We start from the raw sequence: 14,472 nt of genomic DNA, 5'->3' as shown, positions 1-14,472 counted from the left end.
CACAGTTGAATTTGGTGCCACCCGTTACACCATCGCTCATGAGCACATTATAATGGGACTGTTTATGAATGCACCTTGTCTCTATAACTCCGTACAGAAGATGGCATTGTGACTCCGCTTATTATTACATCTCATCATCACCTGGTCTGCCAGAGAATAAGAAGGAGGAGCGGGAGCAGGAATCACATTACTTTTCCATGCACTAAATTAGTTTGATTACTTAAATAATTCGGCTCGAAGTAAGCTTTCTACAACACATGGAAACATCCTAATCTGATAAGTTTTTTTGTTTCTTTTAGTTGGCTTGTAGTTATTTATTTGTGCACCAATCTCCATAGAGAACGAACACGCTGCTACATTATTCACAGGCGAAGAAGAACAAAGGTTTGGTGGGACTATTCACGTCATCACAGAAGCATACAAAGTGAAGATATAGAAGCTAAAATAAGTCAATATTTTTTTAGTATATAAAAAAATTAAAACTTACATTAAATAGTCACTAAACCTTTTTTGTACACACAATGGAATTAACACAGAGTAAAAATAATGTGTATGTTAATAATAAATAATAATTAATCATTAATATCGGTAGATCACTTGACTTCAAGACTGCATTGATCTCATTCATTCAAATCATCCACAACAAAATTGTTGTTCATACTTTATTTAGTGTTGTAGAAATCAAACGCAATTAAGATATATTTCACTGCGTACTAACCATACTAAAAGTATTACTAGTAAATATTATACATATACATGTTAACAGTAAATAGTCAAAGCAGTACACCAAAATAGTGATTTTTTTTTTGGTATGTGTCTGATGATCATAATAACCACAAGTTTTGTAGTTATCGGTTAGACCCGGAGCCTATTAGCGCTCGCTTATTAGCATGTAGCATTCTCTTATTCAATTTACGTTACCATATAGCTAAACAAACTGAAATGACTACAATTGCCCGCTAGTGTACGACAAACAGTCAAATTAAAGATGGAGCAATGAATTCACATGTGGGTGTGAAAAAAAATGTCACCAAATTATTTGAGTAATCTGGCTAATTTAGTGCACGGAAACATACTGACAGTTGCTAAATTATCTAGCAACATTTTCAGATATTATTGGATGCAACCAAACACCACAGATATACTGTGGTGCTGTCAGAAATACAAACCCAAAAACGAGTGAAATTGGCACGATGTGTAAATCGAAAATAAAAACAAAATACAATGATTTGCAAATCCTTTTCAACCTATATTCCATTGAATAGACTCAAGGACAAGATACTTAACGTTTAAACTGGAAAACGTCGTTGTGTTTTGCAAATATTAGCTCATTTGGAATTTGATGCCTGCAACTGGTTTCAAAAAAGCTGGCACAAGTGGCAAAAAAGACTGCGGAAGTTAAGGAATGCTCATCAAACACTTATTTGGAACATCCCACAGGTGAACAGGCTAATTGGTAACAGGTGGGTGCCATGATTGGGTATAAAAGCAGCTTCCATGAAGTCATTCACAAACAAGGATGGGGCGAGGGTCACCACTTTGTGAACAAATCTGTGAGCAAATTGTCGAACAGTTTAAGAACAACATTTCTCAACCAGCTATTGCAAGGAATTTAGGGATTTCACAATCTGCGGTCCGTAATATCATCAAAAGGTTCAGAGAATCTGGAGAAATCACTGCACTTAAGCGATGATATTATGGACCTTCGATCCTTCAGGCGCTACTGCATCAAAAAGCGACATCGGTGTGTAAAGGATATCACCACATGGGCTCAGGAACACTTCAGAAAACTACTGTCAGTAATTACAGTTTGTCACTACTATGCAAAGCGAAAGCCATTTATCAACAACACCCAGAAACGCCGCCGGCTTTGCTGTGCCCGAGCTCATCTAAGATGGACTGATGTAAAGTGGAAAAGTGTTCTGTGGTCTGACGAGTCCACATTTCAAATTGTTTTTTAGAAACTGTGGACGTTGTATCGTCCGGACCAAAGAGGAAAAAGAACCATCCGGATTGTTATAGGCGCAAAGTTGAAAAGCCAGCATTTGTGATGGTATGGGGGTGTATTAGTGCCCAAGGCATGGGTAACTTACACATCTGTGAAGGCACCATTAATGCTGAAAGGTACATACAGGTTTTGGAGCAACATATGTTGCCATCCAAGCAACGTTATCATGGACGCCCCTGCTTATTTCAGCAAGACAATGCCAAGGCTTCGTAGTAAAAGAGTGCGTGACTGGCCTGCCTCTAGTCCAGACCTGTCTCCCATTGAAAATGTGTGGCGCATTATGAAGCCTAAAATACCACAATGGAGAACCCGGACTGTTGAACAACTTAAGCTGTACATCAAGCAAGAATAGGAAATAATTCCAACTGAAAAGCTTCAAAAATTGGTCTCCTCACTTCCCAAACGTTTACTGAGTGTTGTTAAAAGGAAAGGCCGTGTAACACAGTGGTAAAAATGTCCCTGTGCCAACTTTTTTGCAATGTGTTGTTGCCATTAAATTCTAAGTTACCGGTAATGATTATTTGAAAAAAAGATATAAGTTTCTCAGTTCAAACACTAAATATCTTGTCTTTGCAGTCTATTCAGTTGAATATAGGTTGGAAAGGATTTGCAAATCATTGTATTCTGTTTTTATTTACGAATTACACAAACGTGCCAACTTCACTGGTTTTGGGTGTTGTACATACAAGTATTCATGAAAGGTGCTGTACATGTTCTGTAATTGAAATGAGCGGTAGCACTGCTATTACACATTCGTGACGCACAGTTGCTTGTATGATTGCTCGATTCTCAGCACTGTTAATATTATTCAAACAATAAATCACAATCAGACATAAAAGCCGTGCTTCTCATCACAGATTCTGTTTGAATGCTTAATAAGTGTCGTTAATTAGAACATTGGCTGTTAATCAAAGCAGTGTGATTAATAATATATTATAGCATTATTAGTGTGCACCATCACATGTTCCGAGCTGAATATGACCTGTCAGTTATTTAATGCTGTATTATCTTATCCAGCTTTCTTCCTGTCTTCCCCTTCTAGGCAACCAGTAACCAAAAATACCTTCAGACATTATAGAGTACTAGGAAAAGGTGGATTTGGCGAGGTGAGTGTCACCAGACGTAATGCATAAATGTTGATTGTAAAGCTCCTTGAAATGTACATAACTTTTACCTTTTTTATAACTTTTAACCGTTATTTAAAGCAGTGGTTTATTAACTATTGTTGGGCCGCCAACTGTTTCACAGGTGTGGTCCGTATGTTGTAACACACTTTTCCTAGTTTTACATCATAATCTTAATTTTACAATGAATAATTATTTTTTTGTCCATTGTAGTTTTAAAATGTTCAAGTTGAGGAAATAACTATTTAAATAAGATATTTAGTTTTTTCCCCCACATAGAAAATCTTGTTACTCTTGTTGTTTAAGAATTGTTTGTTTTTTAAAATGAAATTGTTATTTGTAGCTTCAAAGTCCTGCCAATTTTGTAGACCTACCATTTAGGATGTCTCATAAAGTGAAATTAACTTGCTGCATGGACGGATAATTTCACTCGTTTTTAGTACCGGTATATTTTCTTAAAATCTATTTTGTCAACTTCTTTTGCAGTGTATTCACAATCTTAAACAAGCAAAAGTCCCTTTCTGAAGTCATAAATATGTTTTTTAAGTGCAAAAATGATCCTGAAAGTGGTAAAGCTGTTTTTTAATTTGCATTTTAATTTCATTGACATTTAGTTAAACATCCATCCATCTATCCTTTTTCTACCGCTTGTTCCTTTCGGGGTCGCGGGGGTGCTGGAGCCTATCCCAACTGCATTCGGAAGGCGGGGTACACCCTGGACAAGTCGCCACATCATCGCAGTTTAGTTAAACATATTAATTATTAAATTATTGTATTAATTTTAGCACAACATCATTGTATATAAATGTATTTTTGTGTGATATTATTTTCCGTAGTGGAAAAGTTGGGCCCCAGGGTCAAAAAGGTTTAGAACCCCTGCTTTAAAGCCCCTTTCTTGATTTTTACTCCATGGAAAGGTGGAAAATCCTGTAATGTGACGATAACTTCCATGAGTTACTCCTTGACACCAAATATTGTTTGTTCATGTGTCCTCACTACTTGCTTTTCCAGGTTTGTGCCTGCCAAGTACGCGCCACCGGTAAGATGTACGCCTGTAAAAAGCTGGAAAAGAAACGAGTGAAGAAAAGAAAAGGTGAAGCAATGGCACTAAACGAAAAACGAATTTTAGAAAAAGTTAACAGTAGTTTTGTAGTAAGTACTACCTTTTTCTTATTCAACCTTTCAACCAAATTGTGTTTGTTTGGTGTGTGTGTGTGTGTGTGTGTGTGTGTGTGTGTGTGTGTGTGTGTGTGTGTGTGTGTGTGTGTGTGTGTGTGTGTGTGTGTGTGTGTGTGTGTGTGTGTGTGTGTGTGTGAGCATTGTTGTAGGCTGCGAATGAAATGAATGGCCTGTTTGCAATGGCTACTAATCAGCTATCAAAGTTTGTTTTCTGACATCCTCGCTATGTGGATGTGCCTTCTCATACCCAGTGGAAAGAGAGATGATCAGATGAAAGCAAACAATTGGGTGCAAATGTCACCTGCTATTTTTTAAGCATGCTGCAAAATCATGGGGGAAAAAATTAGTGTTTTTTTGCCGATAAGCCTGCCATTTTTGCAAACATGCTAACATTTATTTCATTTGAAGCACTCATGCTGGAATGCTTGGAAAGTGTGCATTTGTTGTGATAAGTCCTAAAGCTTAGGGGGTGATGACATTGTTAAAGCACAGAGTAACCAATTGGAAGCTCCTGTATACTTTTCCTGAAAAGTGCCTCAAATTTGTTTAAATTCCCACAGATGTTTGAGGCTGTTTCCAAACAAATGTTTATATGGTTGCTATGTAATAATTAGGGATGTTCCGAACCAGGTTTTATGTTTCCGATACCGATCATCCATGAGTGAGATTGGCCGATACCAATAACCATACATGTAATAACTGTATTTTTGTCTATTTATTTATGGTGACTGCTATTGACAGTTTAACAATATCAACACATTCTTTTCTTTTATTACATACAATTGCTCTAGTAAAACAAAGTCAAAAGTACACAATAAGCAAACAAAAGAAAAAACTGTTACTCTTTTAAATCCTTCGGTTTTTGCTCTCAAAGTCCTCATGTGTCCAGGGAATAATTTCTTTAAAATATCGACCTAATCACTGTAGTATTGATCATATACTAATACTACCAACGTATAGATTGAATCACCCTCCACTTACTTGACTGTGACAAGGCTGACAAGCCAACAGTTGTTGGCTTGTTGTTATATTGTCCTCTATCTCAGTGGTCCCCAACCTTTTTGTACTTGCGGACCGGTCAATGCTTGAAAATTTGTCCCACGGACCGGGGGGTGAGTGGTAGTAAAAAAAAAAAAAAAAATTTTTTTTTTTTTTTTTTGTCATAAAGAAATACAATCATGTGTGCTTACGGACTGTATCCCTGCAGACTGTATTGATGTATATTGATATATAATGTATATATTGTGTTTTTTATGTTGATTTAATTTAAAAAAAAAAAAAAAAAATTTTTTTTTTTTTTTTTTTTTAACTTCCAATCGGTCCACGGACCGGTACCGGGCCGCGGCCCGGTGGTTGGGGACCACTGCTCTATCTAGATTGTTATTAATCTACTTCATTTCCTGTTCACAACAGATTACTTTCTGCTGTAATGCAGTTCCATCTACAGCTATTAGCATGCCTGCTCCTAGCTCGCGCTCTGTGTGTGTATGTATAGCCTCGTCCTCCAGTGATAATGGTACTTGACAATGACACTTAAATTACTTACAAATGTGGTTCATTTTCCGTAATGAAAGGAATTCATATTACCTTAAAGGAGTGGCTCCACATTGTGGAGCTGCTATCCGCTTATCAGCCAGAGGGGATTGCCTTTTGTGATTGGCATTAATCGGCAATGGCAATCACCTACTTTTTCACGAAAGTTGGCCGATACTGATCGGTGGCCGATCGGTTGGCACATCCCTAGTAATAATTTGCGTCCATATCACAGCATGCTTCTCTTATTGGGAAACTTGTCATGGGCCGTGTTGCAATGTCATTGAGTCTGCGGTGGAGTTTTGTGGGACACAACACACTGCATGCAGCATGTCGAAGAAAGCAGTACAGTGTCCTGACTAAGTGTATGTTTGCCAGAACTCCCGACCCCCACCCTTTCTAAAAAAAATCATTACCCTGTCACTGTATCACCATGCCTAAAACGCTTAATAGTGCTGTTGCACTTGGCTGATTTTCATGTGGAGCAATTCTATAAACTGAGCCATAGTCATGAGCGTGTCATGTTTTTTTGGCTGCCGCTTGAAAAGCAGGCTTGAACGCTCTTTCAGGAAGTCACCAGGATTTTTTGTTCTTTTTATGCTGGGCCAAAGCACCAAGAATGTGAAGCTGACAGTCTTTAAAATGACAGATGATACATTATAGGAACATTTCAAACCTTAAAGACAGATGTCAGCAGTTGTTTATGGCTCCCAAATGAAGGATAAGAAAATGTGTTAACTGTAAATACTTGTGGTAGCAGCAATGTCAGGTGGCCTCTTTAATTGTGCATTCTTTTTCTATATCTCTTGTCCTCATTAGAGTCATGGGTAAGCTTCAGCCGATCCGAGCTGACGTAAAACTTGGACTGGTCGCCAACCAATAAATGACACACATAGAAAAAAATATTTGCACTTATATTCACACCTGTGTGATAATTTATAGTCTCCAATTAGAAGACCATGCATTTTTGGGTCATGTGCAAGGGAGGGAGCGGAGTACTGGGGGGGGGGGGGGGGGGGGGGACCTAGGCACATACAGCATGCAAATTCAATACACAGATAGGGATGAGATAAGATAAGATAATCCTTTATTTATCCTACAAAGATGACATTTACAGTGTTACAGTAGCAAAGGGTATAGATTGCAAGCATAAAGTGAACCAAGTACACAAATTAAATACAAATAAAGCTAAAAATAAAAATATACACTACCGTTCAAAAGTTTGGGGTCACATTGAAATGTCCTTATTTTTTAAGGAAAAGCACTGTACTTTTCAATGAAGATAACTTTAAACTAGTCTTAACTTTAAAGAAATACACTCTATACATTGCTAATGTGGTAAATGACTATTCTAGCTGCAAATGTCTGGTTTTTGGTGCAAAATCTGCATAGGTGTATAGAGGCCCATTTCCAGCAACTATCACTCCAGTGTTCTAATGGTACAATGTGTTTGCTCATTGGCTCAGAAGGCTAATTGATGATTAGAAAACCCTTGTGCAATCATGTTCACACATCTGAAAACAGTTTAGCTCGTTACAGAAGCTACAAAACTGACCTTCCTTTGAGCAGATTGAGTTTCTGGAGCATCACATTTGTGGGGTCAATTAAACGCTCAAAATGGCCAGAAAAAGAGAACTTTGATCTGAAACTCGACAGTCTATTCTTGTTCTTAGAAATGAAGGCTATTCCACAAAATTGTTTGGGTGACCCCAAACTTTTGAACGGTAGTGTATATATTACAGTATGGATTTTTTGTTAAAAAAAAACAAAAACAGCTAAGAATTGTAGTTTTTGCAAAAATTTGTGGTCCGCATTTCCAGCATGGGTACCGAATTCGGCATTTTTATAGGTACCGACCAATTTTCATAAGTACTATTTGGAATCGACTAACGTAATATCAAACGGTGCCATTTCCGATACCTATGTCCAACAAAGCAAGTATACCTGATAGAAAAAACACGAACAAACAGTTAGCCTCCACTTTTCAAAATGCGCTAGGTCTATGCTAATTTACATTGGAATTGCAATAAACATGCTACCAATTAGCATTAGCGATTCAAATCAGGCAATGAAAACTCCAACTAAGAATCAAACAGCTGGTGTGTATTAGGTACAATACTTAGACTATAAACACTTTTTAGAATGCAACAAAAGACTAGATTCAGCTTAAAGGGGTCATATTAAGATTGTTTTCTACATTTAAAACACTTCCTTGTGATCTACATAACATGTAATGGTGGTTTGTTGATCAAGATTTTGCAAAGATTATGATTTACAGACCATCTTCAAGCCGCTTTCTGATCGTCTCTTCAGTCTTATTTACGTGGCTCCGCTTCGACAGCGTCTTCTCCCCATCAACCATGTTGTAGTTTTTAGTGCTTCCATAGCAGGTTTACTGACAGATATAAGTTGGAACTATACATTATGAATTAGAAATGGCAACAGCGGAGGATGCATGTGCATGCCCCACATCAAGAGGATAAAGCTGAGGAGCTTATCGATTACAGTTTTGGACTACATTGACTGACTAGCCCATTTGGGTACATTTCTACCATATATATATCTGCTGATGTCACAATTGGGGCAGTTTGTTCGAGGAAGTTAGAAGGAAGGCAAGATTGTTTTCTAAATATCTCCGCCATGCCTCCATGGTTTAATTCAAAATTTACAGGACTTCTGCAGATCCCAAATACACAAAAACAGGTACTAAGAGGCAAGAATAGTTGGTTTTGCATAATAGGTCCTCTTTAAAGGCAAAGACTACTCCCTGGCTAGGCGACACTCCGTAGTCCAGGAGTCTCTGACCTTTTTTCTTCTGAGAACAACTTTTACAAAATGAAAATCACTGTGAGCTACTCATTTTGGTAATGTTAATTTTCATATCTTATTTTAATCCAAGTAAAAGGAATTAGCTTTGTTGGTTTCCACAAATCACATTTTGTGTAAAAACTAAAAAAAAATATCTGCATCTTGTAATTCAGGTGTTTTTAAAATCAGTATTAGAGCTACTTTGACAAAAAGATTGTGTTTTATTTAAATGACTGGCAGCATTTAAACTGTACTTTTACAGGGAAGCAGAACTCCTCTCCAGCAGTGCGGTTATTGTCTTTGTGCTATTTTGTTGCAATTTGTCATTTAAGAGAGGCATTTTGTCTTAATTGAACAGTTATACAAATACAGACAGCTTAACCAAATATTTGTTGACCCTTTGGTGAACTCCTCAAAAGAAACATCAGCCAGCGAACTGTTTGGAAACCCCTGTTGTAGTCTATACACCAGTGTTTTTTAACCACTGTGCCGCTGCACACTAGTGTACCGTGAGATATTGTCTGGTGTGCCGTGGGAGATTATCTAATTTCACCTAATTGGGTTAAAAATATTTTTTGCAAACCAGTAATTATAATCTACAAATGTGCCGTTGTTGAGTGTCTGTGCTGTCTAGAGATCGGCAGAGTAACTGTGTAATACTCTTCCATATCAGTAGGTGGCAGCAGGTAGCTAATTGCTTTGTAGATGCCAGGAACATGGTTTGTCGTGATCACAATATGCAGACGACAGCGGGAGGCAGCGTGAAGGTAAAAATGTGTCTAATGCTTAAACCAAAAATAAACAAAAGGCAAGTGCCGCTAAGAAAAGGCATTGAAGCTTAGGGATGGCTATGCAAAACGAAGCTAAAACTGAACTGGCTGCTAAGTAAACAAAAACAGAATACTGGACGACAGCAAAGACTTAAAGCTTGTGGAGCAGCAGACGGCGTCCACAAAGTACATCCGTACATGACAATCAACAACAAAATAGGAGCGTTAGACAAGAACTAAAACACTACACACAGAAAAACACCAAAAAACTCCAAATAAGTCACGGCGTGATGTGACAGGTGGTGACAGTACACCTACTTTGAGACAAGAGCTATATTGATGCATTGTTGGTTATGGTTTAAAGTCATATCCAACAATTGCGAGAACAACTTTTTATTGTCAATATCGGCTGCTGAATTTCATTTTTGAATGTTTTCTGCTCGTGGAGTGCCTCGGCTCAGAAAAGGTTGAAAAACACTGCTATACACTACTGCCATTTATCTACTTGGAATTCTACTATATAATACTTGCAAATGATACTCGAAAGTGAAAGAAATCAAGATAATACAACTAGAGAGCACAGTTATTATTATCAGCTTACTGTTAAATTAAAAAAATAGCTGTTATTATTAAACAAATCAGCCTTATTTAACACGCAAAAGTACCAAAAATGGGTATCGTTCAGTACCAGTGCTTGCTGGGAATTCGTACCGTGTTGTTTCAAATGTGAAAAGTACTAATCCCTGCACACAAATGCTCCAATGGAGAGTCCAAACTTCCCAACAGTGAGACCGACACGTGGCAGAACCCTTTATTATTTTTTAAGAGTTATCAACCATTTTACAGTATCCCGTCCTTACAAAGTAGTGAGAATGTCGTTGGTGTTAAACCTCCTGAATTGGGCTTTATGACATCAAATGTTAGTCGCTGGAAATGCAGGCATGTGTGGTTCTTTCCACATGGACCGACTGAGCTCAGTAATAAACTCAGGTGCTCTGGCATTAAAGCCAGTGTTTTTGTTCAAAATTATAGTTCCAGGGAAATGATTATAGCACCAAGTCTTTTTTTATTCCTCACGGAACATGACAGGGAGCTTCCAGGTGGGATCAGAATGCCGTGAATATGTGTTTTTTCTGGAACACGCTGTGCTTATTGCACAAGCGCACGTTGACGTGTTCGACTGTCACCTGCGCCGACACGGAATGTCTCTCTGTTCTCCGTTTGAAGCTAATAGTTGTTTGAGTTGTTGTATTGTGATGCAGGGTGAACTATGCTGAGTGTCTTGCTTGAGTGAGTCATGGCCAGCACACACACACACACACACACACACACACACACACACACACACACACACACACACACACACACACACACACACACACACACACAGGTTGGAATGGGCTTGTTACCGAACCTTACACTTCAAGGTTGTGTCACCCGGGACTGACACATGATTCCGTGTGTGTGTGTGTGTGTGTGTGTGTGTGTGTTCGTTCTCTGTGCTGCAGGCAGAAATGATGACTCGTCATGTACCTCTCTATCTACAAGGGCTGCTCTGTTGCCTAGCAACACTGACCAAACAGCAGTAGCAAGGAGAAGAGTCAAGTGCTCTCCGAAACCCTTCTTCTATCTCTCTCTCTCTCTCTCTCTCTCTCTCTCTCTCTCTCTCTCTCTCTCTCTCTCTCTCTCCCCCCTCCTGTTCTTTGTCTTTTTGATCAGTGCTCTCTCTTTGTCAACAGATATTGTTACCTTATGTCAGTGTTTATCAACCTTTTTTGAGCCAAGGCACATTTTTTTCATTGGAAAAATCCCGAGGCACACCACTAGCAGAAAACTTTAAAAAAATGAAACTCAGCAGCCGATATTGACAGTAAAAAGTCGTTCTCGCAATTGTTGGATATAAATTCAAACCATAACTGTCATGACTTGGTCCTTGGCGTGGTTTGTTTCTCCGGAAGGCAACGGAAAATTGGCGCGTGCGAGACGTGAATTTAAATACATGTTTTTTATAATTAATCAAAAAGGTGCAAACAAAAGGCGCTCACAGCGGAGGTAAAAACTTGACTATGAAAACAAAACTTGCACAAAGGCAGAAACTATGAACAACGAAACAAAAACACTAACTGTGGCATTAATAAACAAAAACTTACTTGGCATGAGAAAAAGCATGAAAAAGAGCAGCATGGATCATCAGCATGAGGGTGAACAGAGTGGCAGGAGTGTGAATGTGGTGTCGCCAGGACGAACAACAGAAACAGACAGATTTAAATAGTGACATGATCAGTGAAAACAGGCGCGTGACTCAAAACGTGAAACAGGTGCGTGACAGGACAGGTGAAAACTAATGAGTTGCTATGGAAACAAACAAACCAGGAAGTGCAACCAGGAACTAAAAAGAGTCCAAAAAACAAACAACACATGGCCAAAACAAAAACATGATCAACAAACATGACAATAACCAAACATGCATCACTATAGTTTGTCTCAAAGTAGGTGTACTGTCACGACTTGTCACATCACGCTGTGACCTATTTGGAGTTTTTTGGGGTTTTCCTGTGTGTAGTGTTTCCTATTTTGTGGACGCCGTCTGCTGTTCCACACGCTGTAAGTCTTTGCTGTCGTCCAGCATTCTGTTTTTGTTTACTTAGCAGCCAGTTCAGTTTTTGTTTTGTTTTGCATAGCCATCCCTAAGCTTCAATGCCTTTTCTTAGGGCACTCGCCTTCTGTTTAATATTGGTTTAAGCATTATGTACCTTTTTACCTGCACGCTGCCTCCCGCTGTCGTCTGCATATTGTGATCATGACAAACCATGTTCCGGACATTTACAAAGCATTTAGCTACCTGCTGCCACCTACTGATATGGAAGAGTATTACACGGTTACTCTGCCGAGGTCTATACAGCACTGACATTCAACAACGGCACTTTATTTGCGGATTATAATTACTCGTTTGCTAAATATATTTTTAACCCAATTAGGTGAAATGATATCTCACGGCACACTAGTGTGTCGCGGCACAGTGGTTGAAAAACACTGCCTCATGTTATGGTCCTCTTTTTACTTGGCCACATGCTGTAATGTGCACGGCGGTGTTACGATCTGTAGCAGCACAGACAGATCAACAAAGACAATACTTAGGTAGAAAAGTTATAGGAACAGGCTTTTGTCAAATATTTACACAAAGTTGGCTTTAGAGGTGAGTTACATTTGGTAATAAACTATGTTACTACCGTGCACTACAACTTAATTGCTTTTTTGCAGTGTTTCTGCACCCAAGATGAATAGAGTGGCGCGTTGTTAATGACACTTAGTATCTATCTTGCCTCCCCTTTCGTGTGTAGTGGGGTGCAGGAGATAGCGCAGAAGAATTTTCCCATCCCTTCTTTACTGCACAGTCCGCAGCAGATGGAATTCCTCTTCATGAACATCCTGCTTGTACTGCACTGATACACACGCTACAGTAATACACAATACCGTGCATGTCACTGACCCTCCAGGGAGCGAGGGGAAGGTTGGTGGGAATAAGGAGGGGAAATTGTTTTCTTTTTTCAACAGTTAACAAAGGATCCAGTGGTATTAATAGGATTCATTACACAAACCATTCTTACAAAGGGTGTCAAATTACCACCATAAGTAGCAATATTTGAATTGTACACGACTAAAAACGGCACCACTTTAACTATTAAACACTGTCTGGACAAAATAACACATTAACACTTAGGGATCCCCCAAATGTGGTGAGTGTTATAGGTCCTGGGGACCGGAAAAGGTTTCAGCCATAAAAGCCTTCAAAGTCAGTCATATACAGCAGTGGTCCCCAACCACCGGGCCGCGTCCCGGTACCGGTCCATGGATCGATTGGTACCGGGCCGCACAAGAAATAATAAAACAATAATAATAATAATTAAAAAAATGTATTTATTTTTAATTATTAAATCAACATAAAAAACACAAGATACACTTACAATTAGTGCACCAACCCAAACCTCCCTCCCCCATTTACACTCATTCGCACAAAAGGGTTGTTTGTTTCTGTTATTAATATTCTGGTTCCTACATTATATATCAATATAGATCAATACAGTCTGCAGGGATACAGTCCGTAAGCACACATGATTGTACTTTTTTATGACAAAAAATAAATAAAAAATCCCTGCACCAATTAAAAAAAAGCATTGAATGAGAAAGTGTGTCCAAACTTTTGGCCTGTACTGTATAATGTTTTTTTTACTTCCAATGCTTAAATCTCTAGATCAATTTTAGGTCTATCCGTCGATATAAAGTTTTTTTATTTTATTTTATTTTTTTTGTATGTTTTAGGCTCTTTTTGTCAAGGACAACCCAAAAAAAAATTTATGACAAAAAACAAGCTATGCAATATTCATAACCACATCCATACAACTCTTATGTCACTACCAACTCACCAACATCTTCATAATTACATGTAAATTGTGTATATGCGTTTAATATGGATATATGGTACCCTATGGTACTCTGGCGGTATCTAGTGGTTAAGGCAGGGGTGTCAAAGTGCCAAGTATTAAAATGAGCTGCATTTTTTTTTTAATGAAAGAAACTGCTGTTCTAAATGTGTCCACTGGATGTCACAATAGCAATTCTGTTAGGACTAGCAAGAGGTACAAAGTAAAGCGTGGCTGCGGCTCCTCTCCCTCGACCCAAATTAAACTTAAAACCTGCCGTTTTATGTCTTCTGCTTCGAACACATCGTTATTTGCCACCCTTACGCCCCCATAATGTCTCTGTCAAAAGCGAGAAAACGTAACCCTTTTGAATAGTTTTTACCTCCGTTTGTTACGGTTTGTTGAGTTAGCACTGGATTGATACGTGGACATGACAAATGAGGTATATGATACCTCAAAGAGTTTACATGTTGTGTTTTTTGTTCAATCCCAGAAAGACTGTGAATTAAAGTGTAATCCTGGCTTTGTAGACAAAGTCTAAGCTCATTGTTTTCTTCATTGTGTTTTTGAAACTGCACCAATTTCCTCAGAATTTTCAACAAACTTGAAGTGCTTTGTCCAGAGGATTA

At 38.5% G+C, this 14,472-nt stretch overlaps 2 protein-coding genes across 3 annotated transcripts in view; one reads left to right on the top strand and one right to left on the bottom strand.

Annotated features, from left to right (window-relative positions):
• LOC133639450 (target of Myb1 membrane trafficking protein-like) overlaps window positions 1-14,472 on the bottom strand; it is an 862,139-nt gene that overhangs the window by 168,244 nt on the left and 679,423 nt on the right. The window lies entirely within an intron of this gene.
• Window positions 1-14,472, top strand: part of grk4 (G protein-coupled receptor kinase 4) — a 165,163-nt gene that overhangs the window by 122,020 nt on the left and 28,671 nt on the right. For both annotated transcript variants that reach the window (XM_062032742.1, XM_062032743.1), the window contains 2 exons: window positions 3,051-3,114; window positions 4,144-4,284. In XM_062032742.1, the coding sequence (XP_061888726.1) occupies window positions 3,051-3,114; window positions 4,144-4,284 (205 nt within the window). The remainder of the gene's footprint in view (window positions 1-3,050; window positions 3,115-4,143; window positions 4,285-14,472) is intronic.

Source organism: Entelurus aequoreus, linkage group LG22 (genome assembly GCF_033978785.1).
Source record: "Entelurus aequoreus isolate RoL-2023_Sb linkage group LG22, RoL_Eaeq_v1.1, whole genome shotgun sequence".
NCBI lineage: Eukaryota > Metazoa > Chordata > Actinopteri > Syngnathiformes > Syngnathidae > Entelurus > Entelurus aequoreus.
This window is presented reverse-complemented; position numbering and strand designations above follow the sequence as displayed.